This window comes from Eulemur rufifrons, chromosome 7 (genome assembly GCF_041146395.1).
Source record: "Eulemur rufifrons isolate Redbay chromosome 7, OSU_ERuf_1, whole genome shotgun sequence".
In the NCBI taxonomy this organism is placed as follows: Eukaryota; Metazoa; Chordata; class Mammalia; order Primates; family Lemuridae; genus Eulemur; species Eulemur rufifrons.
Genome location: NC_090989.1, coordinates 252443883 through 252462306, shown reverse-complemented (window position 1 = coordinate 252462306; position 18424 = coordinate 252443883). Strand labels below are relative to the sequence as shown.

Here is an 18424-nt window from a genome sequence, read left to right as displayed (position 1 = left end):
AGTGATGTGTGGAAGGAGCCAGGAGCCAAGGAATGCAGTTGGCTTCTAGAATCTTAAAAAGGCAAGGAAACATTCTACTCTCAGAGCATCCAGAAGGAACCAGTCCTACTGGCATCTTCACGTTAGCCCCTAAGATTCATTTTGGACTTAAGAACCTCCAGAACTAGAAGAGAATAAATTTCCATTACCACTGAGTTTGTGGTAATTTGTTATGGCAGCAATAGCAAATTAATATACAATCCTCCTGAGGAACAAAGGTGATTTCCACATATTTTATTAGAAATATTTATTTTAAAAAAAGTCTGTGGAGGTTAAAAAGGAAGTGGTATAACGGGCAGGACAGGACAGAGTTTCCAGCTTCCCTCAGATTCCTCTAGCCGGCTTCTCTGCACATCCTCCAGGTTCCAGGCCTCTAGGTGCCAGTCTCGGCGACCTCTGCAGGGTGGTAGCTAACAACCGCTTTGGCCCCACTTCTGTGTGTACGCAACGGGGAAGGCGAATCAGAAAATTGGCCCGGGATGAGCTCACTTGAGTGCACTATGAATGAAACTTGGTGTTCTGGGCCCTCAGGGGCTGGGAGTTGTGCGGGGAGTGAGGGGGAGTCAGTGTAATACCTGTGCTGCCTTCGAATCTGCACAAGGAGGGCGATGCTGGTGACAGCAAAGAGGAGGCCAAAAACCAGGGCCAGGATGTCACCTGGGAGGTGGAGAGGAGAGGTCTGTAGGGCTCCTCAAAGCCTGCTTCAGTGCACACCCCCAACCCCTGTCCCAAGTTCTCAGGCAGCTCCAATGCCTTGGTTGCCAGAAGAGGCCAGCTGAGGGATAGGGGTGGATACACAGGAAGGGGTAAGATAAGCACCATTTTTCTTTCCTAAAAGCTAAGTAAAAGGATTGTTTGGGGAGGAGGATGCTAGCAGATTTCTGGAGCTTCATTCTGACCATGGTGGAATCCCCCACCCCAAGTTCTGACTTAGAATTGGACTGGGGTTAGGGGTCTGTTCTGTGGCAAATGACAGGGGGCAAAGGTGGTCCTCACTGGCCCCTGGGAGGGGTGTTTCCCGGTAACAGCAAGAAGAGGGGCACAGACTCACCAGCGGCAAAGCAGGAATTCAGGCGGACTACAGAGAAAAAGAAGACATTAGAGCCGCACTATGACCACCAGTGACAGACATTGGCACAAATGAAGACACGTGGGAAGGTGAGAGACCTGTGCCTGAGGGGACACCAGACAAAGATGTACCTGGCTCAGTGGTCTGAGGACTGCTGTCCATTCCAGCAGGAAAGGAGGCCTCAATGACTCGCCCATTCAAAGGCTGTGTCACTCGGAAGTTCAGCTGTAGCCGAGAGTCACTGGGTCCCCACAGGGAGCCAGAGAGGGTGTGGAGCTAGGGAGGGTGTGTGTGGGGGGGGCTCACGGCGTGAAAGGAAACAAGGGTCCCAGGCCTCCTCACAGCCAACACCTCAGGATGCCACCCTCCATCTCCCACACCCGCCACCCAGCCCCTTGATGTCTTCATTCTCCACCTTCTTACCTCATCCTAGATTTCTTTGCCCCTCACCCCCTATGTCAACACCACGCCCAGCCCCACCTGCTTGGCACTCAGCCTCACTGTCTGGTTGAACACAGTCCAGATGACCCCCTGGGCACAGGGCGGTGTGGTCAGAGACCCCTCATATCGGAAGTAGCGGCTGAGGTCGGAGGGTAGCAGTGCAGATACGTCCAGTCCTGGGACCCAAGTCTCTGCGCCTGTGGAGAGGACCTGTGTTGGGGTCTCATCTACATCGTGCCCCTTGAAGCTTCACCTCCAAGGAGCAAGTTAGTGTCTCCCCGAGACACTTCTTCCCTGAGTGCGACCCTTCCCGTCAGACATGACTCAAAAGAAAGTATAGGGCTCTGGGGCTGGAGAGGCCTCACGGAGCAAGAGCTGCTGAGGTCCTCCCTCTGCGTCTTCACCCTTCCCGCACACTGCCACCACAGGCTGGACCGCAGATTTAAGCCCAGAGTGAATTAAAAAAGGAAAATGAGCTGTGTAACTTACAAATAAGTATGAATATTTATACCTATTAAAAAACAGACACAAGAACTCCAAAGGCAGAGTTCGCTCTAGTTTAACAAAAACCCAAAGGTAGTGAGGTTTAAAATGACCCAGAGTGACTGAGAAGGGAAAGAAAATTTCCAATAAAAGTATTTACAAAGTCAAAATATTTGATGCTTATGAAAGAGAAGTATCTCTAGACTTGACCCTGAAAGTTCCAAACACCATTTTTAATCCTTATTTATTTATTACTTTTTGGTTTTTAACCATCAAGCCTGTTGTGGGCAGTTTTCCTGCCCGATTGCCTCCGTCAGCGTCACAGTCATTGTCATGATGAGGCCCAGTGCACACTCAGCCCCCGCCTGCATGGGAGGGAGCCCACCTCCAGCCTCAGACCTGAGGCCCCCCAGGGCAGTTCTTTATGGACTGGGGCATCAAGGGTAGTGGCCAGACCAACACACTGACCTTCCTCAGGGATTTCATCCAAATGTGACAGCAACTGCTCATAGGCACTGTTTTCTTCCGGGCCCTCCTGGGGGATGACAGCGGAAGACGAATACTAGGGAGTCTCAAATGTGGAGCGGGGCTCCCATAGTCCTCCCCATTCCTCAGCTCTGAGAATGCTGGGGAAACATAAAATCTTATGTATTATTACTCAAAGTCGATTTACTTGCTTTGCAAACAAGTTTGCTGGACTGGCTTTCAATGCCCAGCTGGAGTAGGAGGAGGGAGAGGGGCCACTTTACTAGGATACTAGGCTCTCAGTGACCTGGGCCCAACTAACCTTATGCAGTTTCACTCATCGTTACTTCCACACGCTCCATGGTTCCCCACAGAAAACCATGACACACCTTTGTATTCGTGTTACTTCTGCATTCACCTTAATAATGCATGCGTTTGACTGTTGGGGCGAGGTCCTGACATGCTATTTCTGGGGCACCTCTCTCAACTTTGTGCTGTGCGGTTGGCATTAAGCAACAGCGAGTGAGCCTGGAAGGGATCTCAGCACCCCTTCACTTTACTGGCCTCCTCTAATCATTGAGTACGTAGCTTGGACTATTAAAGGGCCAAAGAGGTCACTAAATACTGCATTTCACAAAGGGGAAATGATGGGTCATTGGAATATTACAGAAGTTACTCTCCTGGATGTCCAGGCTATTACATCTGCCATTCCCTAAATAAGCCATATTCTGAGTCTTTGCACATACTGTTCCCTCTGCCTGGAACACTTCCTTTTCTTCCCCACTAGTGAGGGAGTTTCGCCTCCCCTGTGACCACTATTTTTACTCCGTGTCCTTTGTATATATCTGTTATGTCAGCCTCCCCCCACTGGCTGTGGGCTCCTTAGAGGGAAGGACCCACGGCCTTTGAATCCTTGTGGTGGTCCAGTGCCTGTTCACAGTCACAGTGTTGAATGGACGAACCAATGAGTGAATGAGGCTGATAGCCAGGGGCCAGGGTGAGCATGCTGGGATGGGATTTCTGGGGGCAAGATACGCTGGGTCCCGGAGTGATGGGAGGCAGGGAGTAGTGAGGTGTCCAGGGTCTGGTACCTGCAGAAAAGCGGCCAACACAGCCAGGCCTCCCGGGCGCCCCAAGGCGTCGTCAACTTTGGCAAATGCGGTGCTGATGTGAACCACATGGATCTGCAAAGGACACGAGGGTAGGAGTGGGCCAGATCTCCGGCCCCGCCCCGTCCCGCCCCTGTGCCTTTACTCGGACAGATCGGTGCTCACCTCGGCCGGGAAACGGTGGCCGTCAACGGTGTGCTCTGAGCCCGGGCGACCCGCAGCCCCCCAGTGCAGATGCAGCTGCAGGGCCCGGTACTCCCGCCCGGGACCCAGGGCCATCTCTAGCCCGGGAGGCAGAGTCAGCTGCACTGCGTGGGGAGAGGCAGGTTAGCCGGGCCCCGCCGCGCCCCAGAGGACCAACCGAATCCCCAAGCTCCGCCCTGACCGACCGTCCCGCTCCGGAGGCCGCGCCGAATCCCAGGTACTCTCGTCGCGTCCCGAGGCTCGGCGCCCCCAGACTCGGCCGGGAGTCCCCCTCACCGGTGTGGCCATTGTTGCGCAGGCGCAGTTCTGGGAGTGGCGGGAGCTCGAAGCCCAGGAGTTCCAGGGGTCGCAGAGCCGGGCAAACTGCGGCGAGCTCCGGGCGGATATCTACCGGGGACTGAAAGCGGCCCGCGCAGGCTGGGGACACCTGGGGCCACGGAGGGTCGCCTGGGGTGGGATAATGTGGTGAGGAACCCTGATGACTAGGTCGGGAACTTTTAGGGGACCCGGGTAGAAAAAGTGAAGGGGTGGAGCCAGGAGACTTCGGAGCGGGAACTAGAAATCAGGGACGTGGGCGGGGACAGGCAGCGGGCTGTGGCCCGTACGCCCAGGACCCGTGTTCGGGCATGGTTGTGGGGCAGATCAGCAGAGCTGCGTTCCCAGACTGGGTCTGTGCAGAGCGTGGGTGTCTCACCTCCATAGCGCCAATGACTGTGGTCATCCCCTGCATAAGTGAGAAGGATGAACAGGCCGATCTTAGAGCCCAGTCCTTTCCCTGAAGCCGGAATGGGTGGGACCCTCTAATCGACAGAGGTTCGCAAACTCAGATGCCTTACAGGGCATAGAAGGTAACACGCCTGAAGCGGGCCAGGTGTAAAGCACAATAGACTACAACCAAACGTAACATCACAGCTGGGTAGGCCACACAGCAATCCTACCAGTTTGCAACCGCTGTCTTAGGGTCTGTAAAGTGAGTGGGCGCCTCAGCCCCAGGCCCAAATCAGGAGACCATCTTTCCTTTCTACCTTACTCCTCTCTCCTCCCCACTCATCCCTCTGCCCTGTCTGGTCCCCAACTTCTTTCCCAAAGTTCCTGGCTTGGGAGTCGAGATGCCAGAACCTCTACTTGCTGTTTCCTTCTTCCTAGGTCTCAATTTCTTCATTGCAGACTGAAGATGAGAAGATCTCTGCAAGGTCTTCTAGCTCATCCTCTGGTACCCACTCTACCCCCCAGTCTTTCCTCTTCTCTTCGCCTCACACTCTTTCGACCCCTCTCCACCTATTTTTTCTCTTTCTCCTCTCCAGCCTCCCCTTTTCTTCTCTCCCATCTCTTCCAGCTCACTTCTCTCCATCTGTACCCCTTTTATTTTCTCTCCCCATCCATCCCCTTCTAGCTTTCAGATTAATACACATACTCAGTTTTGCATTCAAGCTCAAATTTGCCTCCCAGCTACCCAGCTACCTAACTCACCCTCAGGCTTCCCTAGCAGCTTGTCCTAATCCTCTGTCTGCTCCCTGGCTGGGCCAGGCATGTATATGTGGGCTGCTTTCTCTCTCAGCTAGAGGATGCGGGGGCCCAGCTCCTCTGTCTCTCCCCTTCCCTGCCTGGCAAGGGCTGTCAGAGTACAGCCGCCTCTACTTCCCTGAATGATCACTGCCTGGACGAGGGGATGGGGAAGGGAAGCATGAACCTCCTGGAGCCTAGATTTGGAGGCAGATGGCCACTTACCTTTTTTGTCTTTGTGGGCATTATTCTGGGGGACTTGAGTATTTCCAGGAGCCTCAACAGTAGGTAGATCCTCTAACTTCGGGGAGTCGTCTTCTGGTTCAAGCTTAACTTCAGGTGGATCCTCCTCTCCAAGTGGATCCTCCTCTCCGAGGGGATCCTCTTCACTGGACAAATCCTCCTGGCCCAGTGGGTCATCTTCCCCAGATGAACCTCCTCCCATGGGGGAATCCCCTTGCATCTGGACCATGCTCTGGGGATGCACAGGCACCAGGAGCAGCAGTGACAGCATCAATTGTACAGTAAGGCCTGAAGCAGGGACGGGAATCAGCAGAGGGAGCCAGGGGCTGGGGCACACGGAAGCCATGTGGCTGACTGCGGGGTATCCCAGCACACGGTGTGGACGGGCTGTACGTGCATTGGAAACAGGAGCTGGGTGGGGGAGGAGCAAGTCTGGAGGGGAGCAGGCTGACTCACAGAGTGCCCTTTTGTAGAGATGGAGCCAAAGTCCCGCGGGTCTGTCTGGCTCTGTGCCACCCCCCCATACCAAAGCCCGGATAGGGGTGGAGTGAGGGCAAGGTGTGTGCGCAGGCAGAAGGTTATCGGGGTCATGGGCTCAGCTTGGAACCCAAGGCACCACCTGGCACTGTACAGGTTCTCCCTGGCACTGCCTGCTTGCTTGCCAGCCAGCCTCAGCTAACCCTGGCCTGCTTCCCAGCCCCAGGCAGGGAAGGGGAGAGGCAGAGGGGCTGGGCCCCTGCATCCTCTAGCTGAGAGGGAAAGCAGCCCATGTATACATGCCTGGCCCAGCCAGGGAGCAGATAGAGGGGTAGGACAAGCTACTAGGGAAGCCTGAGGGTGAGTTAGGTAGCTGGGTAGCTGGGAGGCAAATTTGAGCTTGAATGAAAAACTGAGTATATGTCTGAGAGGGACTCTGCTGGATTTAACCTAAATGTATTTTTCATCATAATACTCCCTGTTCAAAAACCTTCATTGGCTCCCCACTGCCCACTGCCTACCAGAATATGCCCATCTTGTCCTTCTGACTTCCAAGTCCCTTCTAAACCTTATCCAAAAGACCTTTCCATCTTATCTCCTATGAGTCTCCCTCATGCTCCAGCCAAATTAAACTATTTTGTCGCCAAACCTTTTACCACCTTTGTTAATCCAGTTCTTTCTCCATGGAATGCCATTTACTCTTGCATTCCACAAATATTTATTTAGTACCTACCATATGTCAGGCATTGGGCTATGGACTAGGAGTAGGAAAGTGAATAAGACACAGTCCCTGCCCTGAGGGGCTCACAGTTTAGTGAGTGAGGGCAGACATTATCATGAAATAATATTGAGAGGAGAGAGATTAATTCTGTCTCAGAAGGCAATACAGAAGTAGGCAAAATTTGATCATGGCCTTGAAGAAGAAGTAGTACCAATTGGTAAAACCAGCAGGGAGAATGGTATTCTGGGCAAAGGGGAGGCATGAAATATTTTGAGCAGGAGAGTAACAGAATTCAATTCTCACATTAGGGCATGTTGAGGGCCTGGGTGGAACATGGGTTGCAGGGGGAGGCTGGGTGCAAGGAGACAGGGTAGAAGAGTGTGAGGACCCCAAGAATGGGCTTGGGGTTCCCAGTCTGCCTATTCAATGAACATTTATTGAGCTTCCTCTAATCCTCCAGGTACTGTTCTAGGCCCTACATACGGATGCAACGATGAACAGAGAACAGCTCCTACTGCTCTGTAGCTCACATGCTAGCAAAGCCCCTACGGCTTCAATGAACCACAGAGAATAAGGCCATTTCAGGTCCATATCAAGGGCTGATATTCAGCGGGCACGCACCAGCATGTGTAGGTTAATCAAACATTTTGAAATATTTGTAATCCTGTTGGCGTATAGCCACAGCCCCTAGCTCCAGGGTGCCCTTGCCATCCCACCCCCTCCCTAGGAGCCCTCCAGACCTCATGATCCCTTATCTAAGGGAGTAATGCCTGGCACAGCAGGGGCCCCAGGACCCCACTTGAGTGCCTCAGCCAGTTTCAACTCTGATGGGTCTGTGCTTGTGCACCCACTACTGTGTTAAATAGTTTTACTGTCTCCCCTGTCTAAATCCCTTCTATTCTTCAAGACTCAGCTCAAAGGCCACCTCCTCCAGGAATCCTTCCTTAACCAACCTTCCACTACCAGTCCAGAAAAGATCTCTGGGGCCTTTGAGCCACCACAGTTCTTTGCCTGCCCTCAATAATAACCCTGTCCACCATCTAACTCACATGAGGGTGATTTATGACATTTTATCTGCTTTAATAGCCTTGAGCTCCATAAGGGCAGGGTTCAGTATTTGACTGAGTCAGTCTTTTATTCAACAGCCATTATTAAGCATTTTCTCTCTGCAGATGACCTTGCCAGGTGCTTGAGAAATACAAATTGACTAAGATGTCTTCCTTGCCCTCGAGGAGCTCTTTGTCAATGACCTGTGCATGTCAAACCACAACTATCCCAGAAGCATAAGATCACATTTTTATGGAAGCCCAAATTATCTGTTTTATCAGAGTAACACCATATTGTACACCACAACTTGTACTGCTGATTAACAGCTGACCTCCAAGCAGTTATCTTAGGAGTAAGTCAGCCTAAGATTCTAGGTTGCCATTTCTGGAGCCAAATTAAGAGCCAACTTGTGATCCAGTGTGCACTCTGGATGGTTGTCTTGGTTATCTATGTCATTAGCACCCTCCTTGGACCCTGACACATGGAAAGTACATGGTGATATCTGAAATGAATGGACCTGTACAAGACAGGAGGTGGTAATGACCAATCTAATTGAGGTGGAAGAGGTCATGGGGGCAGAGACAGAGCGCCATGCTAACTAGAGTTTGGAGGCTCTATGGCTGGACGTGTTTCTCTACTACCAATCTGAGCTTTAGTTCATTTTTTCTCTTTCCAAATGTTCTGAATAGTTGTCTTTTTCTTTTTCTTTTTCTATTTTATATCCATCAGCAATTCTTTGTACATGTGTCTGCAGCACTCTCTCTGTCCCCACGTCCCTGGGGCTTTCTTTCAGTATTTCAGAGCACGGATCTGCCTGTAGGTGTGGCTCTCTATTACAGCTCACTGATTTTCCAAATGCGATTCCCTGTGGCTCTGGTTCTCTCTTTAGGTCTCTGTGTGACCATGTTTCTCATCTGGGTGGAGAATGTGGACTCTGACCCTGGATCATGCCTTCACAGCTGGGAGTCTGCCAACCCCTCAAACAGGTTTGAGCTCCCGGAGTTCTTGTTTCCTGAGTCTCCCGGGGTTGAGACAGAGTGCACTCAGGACCCACAGTGTACTCAGGACCGACGGACTGGGGCATCCGCCACCTGGTGCAGGACCTCTCTGCAGTTGTTATAGAGACCAAGTCTTTGGTCATTAGGGTCTGTGTCTTCAAACACTCAGGGGCCATGTTACTAAAACATGTCTCTGCTTATCCCAAAGTTGCAGAGGGGGGAGCTATTCACTGGTGGGGTAGTCTTTGGGGATTGGGAGCAAAGACTGACCAAAGCCCTTTGGGGCCTTGAGGCTGATCTGTAGCTCTGGCCCATTTCACTATCTGTATTAGTTTCCTAGGGGTGTCAAATAAATTACCAAAACTGCGTGGCTTAAAACACCAGAAATTTACTTTCTCACCATCCTGGAGGCCAGAAGTCTGAAGTCAAGGCTTTGGCAGAGGATCTGCCCTCTGAACACTCTGGGGAAGAATCCTTCCTTGTCTCTGCTATCTTCTGGTGGCTCCAGCCATTCCTTGGCTTGTGTCTGCATAACCCCAATGTCTGCCTCCAACCTCACATGACCTCTTGTCCCTATATCTCCACTGGGTGCCTCTTATAGAGATACTTGTCATTGGATTTTGGGCATACTGAGATAATCCAGGATGATCTCATCTCAAGATCCTTAACATAATTATATGTGCAACCATCTTTTTCCAAATAACATCACATTTACAGGTCCTGGGGGTCAGAACATGGATATGGACATGTCTTTATGGGACATGTCTTCATTTAGGCCACTCTCAGCAGCACAGTAAAACTGAAGGGGATGCACAGGATGAGGAGGGATGAGTCTGTGTTGGAGACTCTTCCTGCCATCCGCCCTTATCCCTCTCCAGTTATTTGTAGGCCGTATATACGTGGATTAATTTATGGGCTCTCTATTCTGTCCTATTAGTCTATGTGTCTATTTTTATGCCAATACCATGCTGTTTCGCTTACTACAGCCTTGTAGTATATTTTGAAGTCTGGTAGTGTGATGTGTGATGCCCCCCACTTTGTTCTTTTTGCTAAGGATTCCTTTAGCTATTCAGGGTCTTTTGTGGTTCCATACAAATTTTAGGATTTTTTTCTATTTCTGTGAAGAATGTCATTGGTATTTTGATAGGAATTGCATTGAATCTGTAGATTGCTTTGGATAGCATATCATTTTTTAATAACTTTTTTTGTCTAATTACAAAGTATGCATGCTCAATGAAGAAAACTTGGGAAATAGGAAAAGTATGAGAGAACTTAAGAAATCACCCTGTTTGTCCCAATCATTGCTTTAACCTCAGTGACCCAGTGCCTGGCACAGATTATTTAACACATATTTGTTGAATGAATTATCTTCCATCCCCTCACCCAGAGATAAAAACCACAATTAACTTTTGTTTAGTCTTCCAACCTTTTATATATATTTTATATCAAGTGTATATTATTGTACAAACAGCTTTATAGCCTCCTTTTTTTCTCTCAGCAACATACTTCCTATGTGCGTTTTCCCATATTGATAGCTTTTCTATAACATCGTTCTTAATGCTTTCGTATTATTCCTTCAAATGACTGTACCATACTTTTCCTAACCAATTCTCTACCACTGGAAATTTAGGTGGTTTCTAGTTTTCTGTTGTTACAAACAACATTGCACCAGACATCCTGATACACATGTTTTTGTTCACATATCTATTTCTTTAGGATGCATTCCTAGACGTGGAATTGCTAGGGCAAAAATGTAAGCACATTTCAAGATTTCTAATACATCCTAACAAAATGGCACTGCCAATGTACCCTCTAGGACTACTGCCAATTTTTCAAAAGGCCTAAGTATGGAAAATATGCTACGTTTTATTTTTGGCTAGACAGCACAGACTAATCAACTCCAAGCTTTTGCCTTTGGCCAGAATCACAATTCCAAATCACTTCGTTAGTTATTGACACCTGCTGAACAGAAGCTAATTGGCTGTCAGGTTTTGGATCTGTATGAAACGTGAAAATGAGTAACTTAAAACCTATAAACTTTTGTCCAGGGGCCAAAATATTTCAAACCGTGTGACCCGTGAGGGGTCCTAGTAGTAGTGAAAGCATTGGGAACGACTGACCCCCGCTGGCGTCTGGCATGGGCCCAGGACAGAATGCATTCCGTAATTATCGCCCCCTTCCCAATCCTGCAGATTGGACACTGAGGCCCAGCTAACATCTGCATCCCCAAGTCTCCTCACTCAAAGTTCAGGCTGCTTCCCCAACTTAGTGCCACCCAGAAGAGGGCCGCACAGCCGCCAGCCCCGGCCCGGCCCCGGCCCGGCCCCGGCCAGCCCCGCGCACCTACAGCGCCGCCCTTGCGGCGGGGCGGGGCGGAGGCCGAGGAAACCCGGCGGCGTCCGGCCGGCCGCCGCGCATGCTCCGTACTGCGGTCCCGCAGCGGTTGGAATTTGAATCTCCGGCGGGCTGCGGCCGGAAGTGTAGATCCCTCAGCTCGGCATGGAGAGCCCGGGACCCCGCGCACGGTGCCCAGTGCAAGAGCAGCGAGCCCGCTGGGAGCGGAAACGCGCCTGCACCGCCCGGGAGCTGCTGGAGACTGAGCGGCGCTACCAGGAACAGCTGGGGCTGGTGGCCACGGTGGGGGCCTGGATTGGGCGGGGACCCCAAGGTGTGGGAGGGTTTCTGCGAGGTTGGTGACCCCTAGTATGGTGGTCTTGGGCTTTCACCCTGTATTTAGGGAGCTCGAGCCGACTTCTACATTTTCTGGCCGCGCCCTGGCGTTAGCCTCCTCCAGGGTAAGATACCAATATTCTCTCCTTCCGCAGTACTTCTTGGGGATCCTGAAAGCCAAGGGGACCCTGCGACCACCAGAGCGCCAGGCCCTATTCGGGTCCTGGGAGCTCATCTACGGCGCTAGCCAGTGAGTGGAATAGACGCGGGGAGAGGGAAGGAGGGTGCGCCCTGGCCTCTGGCAGTGCACAGAACTTGCAGTCAGAAAGACTCAGGTTCGTATTCATGGCCTGCCAATTACCTCACCTGCGGCCTGCCTTAACCTGCCGCGGTTCTCCATCTGTAAAATGGGGTAATAGCACTACTACTTCCCGGGTAGTGCTAGACTCATAAGAGGATTAAATGAGGTGGTGCTTGAGCAGTTCTTGGGCTGCCCCTTTACTGCCCTTGCCCCACAGAGAGCTGCTTCCCTACCTGGAGGGAGGATACTGGGGTCAAGGGCTGGAAGGCTTCTGCCGCCACCTGGAGCTCTACACCCAATTTGCTGCCAACACAGAGAGGTCCCAGACCATCCTGAAGGTAACCTGGAGATGACCTCAAATCTGTCCCCTCTTCCTCTCTTGACCCTTACATTTCCTCTTCATCTGAAGACCCAAACTTCATTAATAGATTTCGTGCACTTACAGAGCCCCCTGGGTGCCCAGCTTTGTGCTAAGTTCCCTGTAGGGAGACAGGGTTTCTCAGGAGCACACAGGTTACTGAAGGCTGGGAATGTGTACACAGATGAATGCAATAAAAGGAGTGACTTGTCTCCCTGCTGCCAACCCTTTCCCCCACCAGGAGCAGCTAAAGAAAAACAAATGTTTCCGGAGGTTCGTTCGGCTTCAGGAAGGCCGCCCCGAGTTTGGGGGCCTTCAGCTCCAGGACCTGCTCTCTCTGCCTCTTCAGCGGCTCCAGCAGTGAGTGAACTCACTTTGATTCAAACCAACCTCTCTTCGACTGTATGAATGCTGCCCTCAGCTTTGTGGAATGCCTTGGGGTCTATCCCAATCCCCTGCCTCTCCCTTGAGCCAAACTGCTTCAAAAAATCTTTTGCAAGAGTAAATGTGAACCCACTAGAGTACCCAGGGTCTGTAGCCTCAGGCTCTCAGCTGGGACTGTGGAACTCTACGTTGAAGTGAGGGGCCTGTACTAGGGACTCAGAGTATCTGGAAAAGTTTGTTGAGATAAGGGGCTGTCCAAGCTTAGAATTTCTGTCTCTGGGTTAAGCCTGAGTTAAGAGAATACAGTCAGGTTGTCTGTGGCATCCTCCTTGGGTTGACTGACTTTCACCTTCCCAGCCAGCCTCCCAAACTATGGTCAGTCTGCTATTGATTCTTAAGTGTGGAGTGCAAGAGGGCCATGTGGTGTGAGCCCAAGCTCTGAGTCCCAGATGAAAGAGGGGGATACAATGTCCAGAAGCAGATCTTTCTTGGCCTTGCAACTGAAGCAACTGTATAGGGGGTGATCTTTGTATCAGATGGGGGAATTTGCCAGCTCTACCTCCTCTAATAGACGTTCCACTGCACAATTCTAGGTATGAGAATCTCGTCGTTGCTTTGGCTGAAAACACAGGTCCCAACAGCCCTGACCACAAACAGCTCACACGTAGGTTTTTGCTCTTCTGCAGCTCAGGCAGGAGGCTTTCTCTCCTGTATCCCTTTCTGATTCTGACATCCAGCAATGTCTGGTATGTCCCTATCTTCCATCAACATGTATATAGTGTCCCTGTTGCCCTGCCTTTTCTTCAAGAAGTTAGACTCTGACCCTGGTCTCCTCCAGAATAGCCTGTCTTTCACTACCACCAGTCACCCAAAGTCAAAATTGTGTTGGTAGTGAGGTGGGGGATGTTATTTCAGGGGCTGCCCGGCTGGTAAGTGAGACTGCCCAGAGAGTCCACAGCATTGGTCAGAAACAGAAGAATGACCAGCACCTCCGGCGTGTCCAGGCTCTGCTCAGTGGACGCCAAGCAAAGGGGCTTACCTCAGGTAGTCTGCGTACATGCCCCCCAATCCTCAACTGCCCCTCTCTTGCCCCTCTTCCTCTATAGAGCCAGCACATACCCCCTATTTTCTCACCCTCCCTTTCCTTCTATCCCATGGGTCCTGGAGCTGCACCAGAATAATAGCTCTCCTATCCCCCAGGGCGCTGGTTCCTACGCCAGGGCTGGCTGCTGGTCGTGCCTCCCCATGGGGAGCCTCGGCCACGCATGTTCTTCCTCTTCTCTGATGTGCTCCTCATGGCGAAGCCTCGACCTCCATTGCACCTGCTGCAGAGTGGCACATTTTCCTGCAGGGCCCTCTACCCCATGGCCCAATGTCAACTCCAAAGGGTATTTGGCCACTCAGGAGGCCCTTGTGGTGGACTGCTCAGTGTAAGTAATGGGTGGGAACCCTAGGCCCAAAATATCTCTTAAACACTTTTGGACCAGCTTATCTCCTTGGCCTGGGTCCCTTTTTGTAAGAACAGAACCATCTACGTTGAGAGAGGACTGCTGGGGCTTGGACTGGGGCTTGGGCTTGGGCATGATGTTTAGTTCTCATCTCCTCCCTGAATTACCTCCATGGAAACAGCAAGGGTTTCAGCTTTTGCCTGGACCTCTCTGAGCCATGCACTAAGAGGTGGTCTCTTCTTAGCTGTCCTTCCCTTATGAGAAGCTACTGCTCATGTCCACAGACCAAGAGGAGTTGTCATGCTGGTACGACAGTCTGACTTTGGCTATCAAGTAAGTTTAGCCTTCCCTCAGGAACAGTACTGTGATGAGGCCCACAAGTAGTTCTGATCCTATCTCATGTCCTACATCTGTCTGGGACCCCTGCCCCCAATCCCATGGGTGATCTTGTCTGAATAGAGCGCTCATGCCAGTGCCTGGACTGACTGACTTTTCTCCACAGCAGCCAGAAGAACTAGAGGAATCTTACAAATTCCAGAACTCAGGATACTTCAGGAATAGGTCAGAGCCAGGGGTACAAAGGAATCTTCTTCAGTACTAAACAAAACACAGAACCCTTCATGGTTTGACAAGGGTCATTTTATGTTTTCCTGGGACCAAGCTACTCTGGGTCATTTGACCAGCTCCTATGAATCGAGACTCAACTGAACCTTCGCTGAACCAGCCCCTGACACAAATAAGGGGACCTGGGACTGATAAACTTGGTGCTGTGTCTATGGCCAATTATTTATCAAGGTTGCAGCTTTGTAAATTTGGCTATTTTTATGTTGTGTTACTACAGTTTATTTTTTCACTGGATTTTAGTAAAGTGTTTTTCCCCCCCTTGGAAAGCTCTTTCTGTCTCAGCTTTGCTATGAGAAAAGGGATTTTCAAGCCCTGAAGCCTGGCATGCTGGTGGCCTCAGGAATACCAGGAAAAGAACTGGAGCTCCCTCTATCTTCTCTGCTCTCGCACTGGAGGCAGCCTCTTTTTGTCCTAATAAGGGAACCTTTTCAAGAAGGCCCAATTGTCCTTAGGCACCTAGTATGGGTGTGTACGACCAGCTGGGATGGAAAAAGCACACAGAAGCACCCAGTCACAACAACAGACTTTGTTTTACTAAACCCTCAGCTGTTGTCCCTCCTTCCCAGCTGGGGCTGTGATTGGGGCCTTTTGCTGCAGCCCTGCTGCACCTTCTCCTTAGCCCCTGCTCTACCTCCCAGGAAGTGGCTAAGTTCCATGTCTCTGTGTGCCAGTTTACAGGCTCCTCCTTGTCGTCCTCTAGACGTAAGTCCTCAGGAAAAGGTATGCTGGCTTCTGTGAGGAGAAAGATCAGGTGTGTTCCAGTTTCAGAGACTTTGTCTCCATCTCCACCAGACTCACCTCCCAATCCTTTACCTGGTTCTGGAACCTCCATGCCATTGTCTGGCTTGTTATCTTGGAGCAGCTGGTGGATGGTCCATAGCTTCATGTTAAGAAGCTCCTGATGGGCTCCAGCCAGAGTAGTCACACTGCAGAAATGTCCACTCAGGGGCTGCCCAATCTATGTCCCCATTCCTCTCACCTGCCCCAATCTCCCCACAAATTCACAGGTCATTGCTCTCCTCACCGCTCAAAGAGGGGGTCCAGCTGGGCCATCAGATTGTTCAGGTGCTGCTCTGCCTGGGCCACTTGTTGTGTCAACTGAGCCAGCTGTTGCTCTGGAAGTAAGAGAGAAAAGGGGGACAATGGTTACTTATCTTCTGCTGTCCCCTGATCTCCCCCCACCAAACACAGATGTCTGCTAAACCCACCTAACTGCAACGATTGCTTCTTGCCTGCCTCCTCTTGGAGAACTGCAGCCTCATCTTTCCCCTGCTGTGGAAGAAGGAAAGGGCAATACTGCAGCAACAAAGTTCTGCTCCATCACCTCAGTCTCCAAAGCCAGTGAAGAGAGGAGCATAATTTGAAGTACAGAAGGCTACTGGGTTTTTACCTTAGAGGATCACAATCACTTCTAGTCTAGCTCCACACCCAGGACATGAAGCAACTTGTCAATATGCCCCACACGTGGTCATTCAGTCTACTTAGACACTTCTAGGAATGAGCAACTCTCCCCAGTTTGATAAAGCTCCGGTTGTTAGCTCATATACAAAGACATAATTTGTCCTTCATGTATCTTCTTTCAATAGCACTGATTAAAGACTTCCAAAATAATGTCTCTTCAACATGACAGCCCCTCAGGAATTTGAAAGCAATGGTTATATACCCCACCCTCTTTCCCAGGTTTTTTCTGGTTTAGTATCTTCAGTCTTTTCAGTCAGTGCTCATTTCACATGGTTTTCTCTGGATGCTTTATTGAGCATTTTGTATTCTTAAAGCAGTGCCCTGAGGAGAATAAAATTCTCCAGGAGTGTTATGATCAGCAGATAAAGTACAGTACCTTGTTCCTAGCATTGATTTGGGAAGTGGGTTGTCACATCACATAATACACTTAGTCAACTGGAATGCCCTAAGTCCCTTTCATAAGAGCTGCTATGTTTCTTCCGTACTGTACTTGGGCCAATAATAGAATTTATTAATCTAGTCTTCTTAAATTTCATCATTAAATTCAGTCCTATGATCCTATCCTGTCGAATCTACTTGGGATTATTATTAGCTGTCTCTTCTAGTTTCACATGTCCACATTGGTTCAACCCTCTATTTTGTAATGCAAGCAAGTGATAGGGCCAGGGCTAAAGATACAGCACTGAGAGGTACTACTTTCCATTTCAACTAATTCATTCCACCAAAATGTAAGTACTGTCAACTCACACCTCAGGACTTCCTTCCCAAGGAGAATGTGAGACCGCTTGGAATCTTGAACTCTAGAAACACTGTGGCTGCAGCAATCAACCGCTTGTGCCAAGGTTGTGACTGCACTATCGCAGTATGGACACGAGCTGGGTTCAAATCCCAGCTCCACCAGTTACTAACTCTGGGTGACCCAGAGCTCTTCTTTGGATTATAGGAGGATTAAGTGTGAGGATCATTATTTATTTACAATTTTACTACGCGCCCTTCAGATCATTATCTCGTAGGATCCTCAAAATTACCCCATACTGTTGGAAAGCCAAGGAACGTGTCTTGTTCTTGGTACCATAGTACCCCCACGGGAGATTCAGGTCCAGGGCACCCCCACCCCCAGCCGTCCCGCACCTGCAAACACTTGTACAGCACGAAAGCCACGACGGCCGCAGTGTACAGCGCCCCCAAAGGCAGCGCCCCAGTCCGGGCCCGCTCACGCTGGTCCTTGGGCGGCGAGCGCCGCCGGGCTTCTGTGGCCCCAGAGCCGACCTGGGTTGGGTTCCCTGCAGAGGGAAGGCAGAGGCGGGTCAGCTAACCTGAGGCCTGGGACCTGTAGGTAGTCCCAGCCTCCCTCCAGCAGCCCTCGCTGGTACCTGGGTGTGCCCGGAAGTCGGGGCTGGCACGGTCTCCAAGGACCCCGGGCAGCGCAGACACAAGTAGCAGCCCCAGCACGCCAGACAGCGAGAGCGCGCCCGCCATTGCCGGCCCACACATTGCAGGCCCTGGCAGCGCCAGCGCGCACGCGCACACGCGCAGCTGAGCAGGTTCTGCTCCGGGGCTCTCAAGGTGGTCACGCCCACGCGGGGGAGGGACCGGAGAATATTTGCATAAAGCCGTGTCATTCTGGCTTTCCCAAATTTGTTTGTTATCTATTTAGGTATTCCAATAGGCACAGTGCTCTAGAAGCCTACAATCCTAGAATATTGTGCCAAAAAGTAGTTTGTTTTTATATTCCACAGCATCAACTTTCTCACCGTAATCATAAGACAAAGTTTCTCATAGGCCTATAAAAGGTAGCGGGACAAGATGGAGAAGTACGTCGTGCTGAAGGCCTGTTTCCTAGGCTACATACGGGGGACTAGTTCCTTGTTCTTCCGCCTAGGGGAAAGTCCCCGGACCTCGGGCAGAGAGTGCCGCGTGCACGCGCACGTAGACATCCCTCCGCTTCCCACTGTAAAGTCCGCCAAGAAGCGAATCTCGCCGAGCGGCGTGGTGGTGGGGGGCGTCGTCCGTCAGCTCCACTAGTTACGCAGGCAGTGCGTCTTCGCGCACCAACCACACGGGGCTCATTCTCAGCGCGGCTGTCTTTTACTCATGGTCTTGAGTTCCCTCCTCTTCAAAGTAGTGACCAGCTTCTCGTGCCCCTAGTAAGTACATCCAAGGACCCTAACGTTTGGAGTCCTCTGTTACTATGACGGCCTCCTCCTCTACCTCCCTATTCATCTGGCAAATGCCAAAGTAGCCGCCATTTATTGTGTAGCATGGTTTGGACTATGCCCGGGCTGGTAATCCTGCCGCCTGTGCTCAAGAGCAGGTGACGTCGGGAAAGTTAATTACTCTCTGTGCCTTAGTTTCCACTCTGAGGAACGGAGATAATGA

At 51.0% G+C, this 18424-nt stretch overlaps 3 protein-coding genes across 6 annotated transcripts; 1 reads left to right on the top strand and 2 right to left on the bottom strand.

Moving 5' to 3' along the window:
- Window positions 1-352: 352 nt before the first annotated feature.
- On the bottom strand, window positions 353-5902 carry CA9 (carbonic anhydrase 9). The gene is made up of 11 exons (XM_069474414.1): window positions 5539-5902; window positions 4505-4534; window positions 4087-4257; window positions 3772-3914; window positions 3589-3681; window positions 2501-2567; window positions 1589-1746; window positions 1240-1384; window positions 1091-1117; window positions 615-696; window positions 353-473 (listed from the first exon to the last, which is right to left on the bottom strand). Exons 1-11 carry the CDS (start codon window positions 5900-5902, stop codon window positions 413-415), a joined length of 1341 nt encoding a protein of 446 aa, XP_069330515.1. The 3' UTR covers window positions 353-412.
- A 5381-nt stretch (window positions 5903-11283) lies between these two features.
- Window positions 11284-14501, top strand: ARHGEF39 (Rho guanine nucleotide exchange factor 39). Its single transcript, XM_069474413.1, has 9 exons — window positions 11284-11436; window positions 11625-11719; window positions 11988-12108; window positions 12370-12488; window positions 13106-13176; window positions 13428-13556; window positions 13713-13942; window positions 14205-14293; window positions 14463-14501. The coding sequence occupies exons 1-9, from the start codon at window positions 11299-11301 to the stop codon at window positions 14476-14478; spliced, it is 1008 nt and encodes a 335-aa protein (XP_069330514.1). The 5' UTR covers window positions 11284-11298; the 3' UTR covers window positions 14479-14501.
- An 88-nt stretch (window positions 14502-14589) lies between these two features.
- CCDC107 (coiled-coil domain containing 107) lies at window positions 14590-17556 on the bottom strand. Of its 4 annotated transcripts, none has more exons than XM_069474410.1 (6): window positions 17419-17556; window positions 17177-17328; window positions 15793-15856; window positions 15609-15699; window positions 15398-15510; window positions 14590-15316 (listed from the first exon to the last, which is right to left on the bottom strand). In XM_069474410.1, the coding sequence occupies exons 1-6, from the start codon at window positions 17537-17539 to the stop codon at window positions 15096-15098; spliced, it is 762 nt and encodes a 253-aa protein (XP_069330511.1). In that variant the 5' UTR covers window positions 17540-17556; the 3' UTR covers window positions 14590-15095. The 4 variants fall into 4 exon arrangements, with proteins under 4 accessions (XP_069330511.1, XP_069330512.1, XP_069330510.1 ...); XM_069474411.1 differs by having other exon boundaries at window positions 15793-15853; XM_069474409.1 differs by having other exon boundaries at window positions 14590-15510; window positions 15793-15853.
- Window positions 17557-18424: the final 868 nt, after the last annotated feature.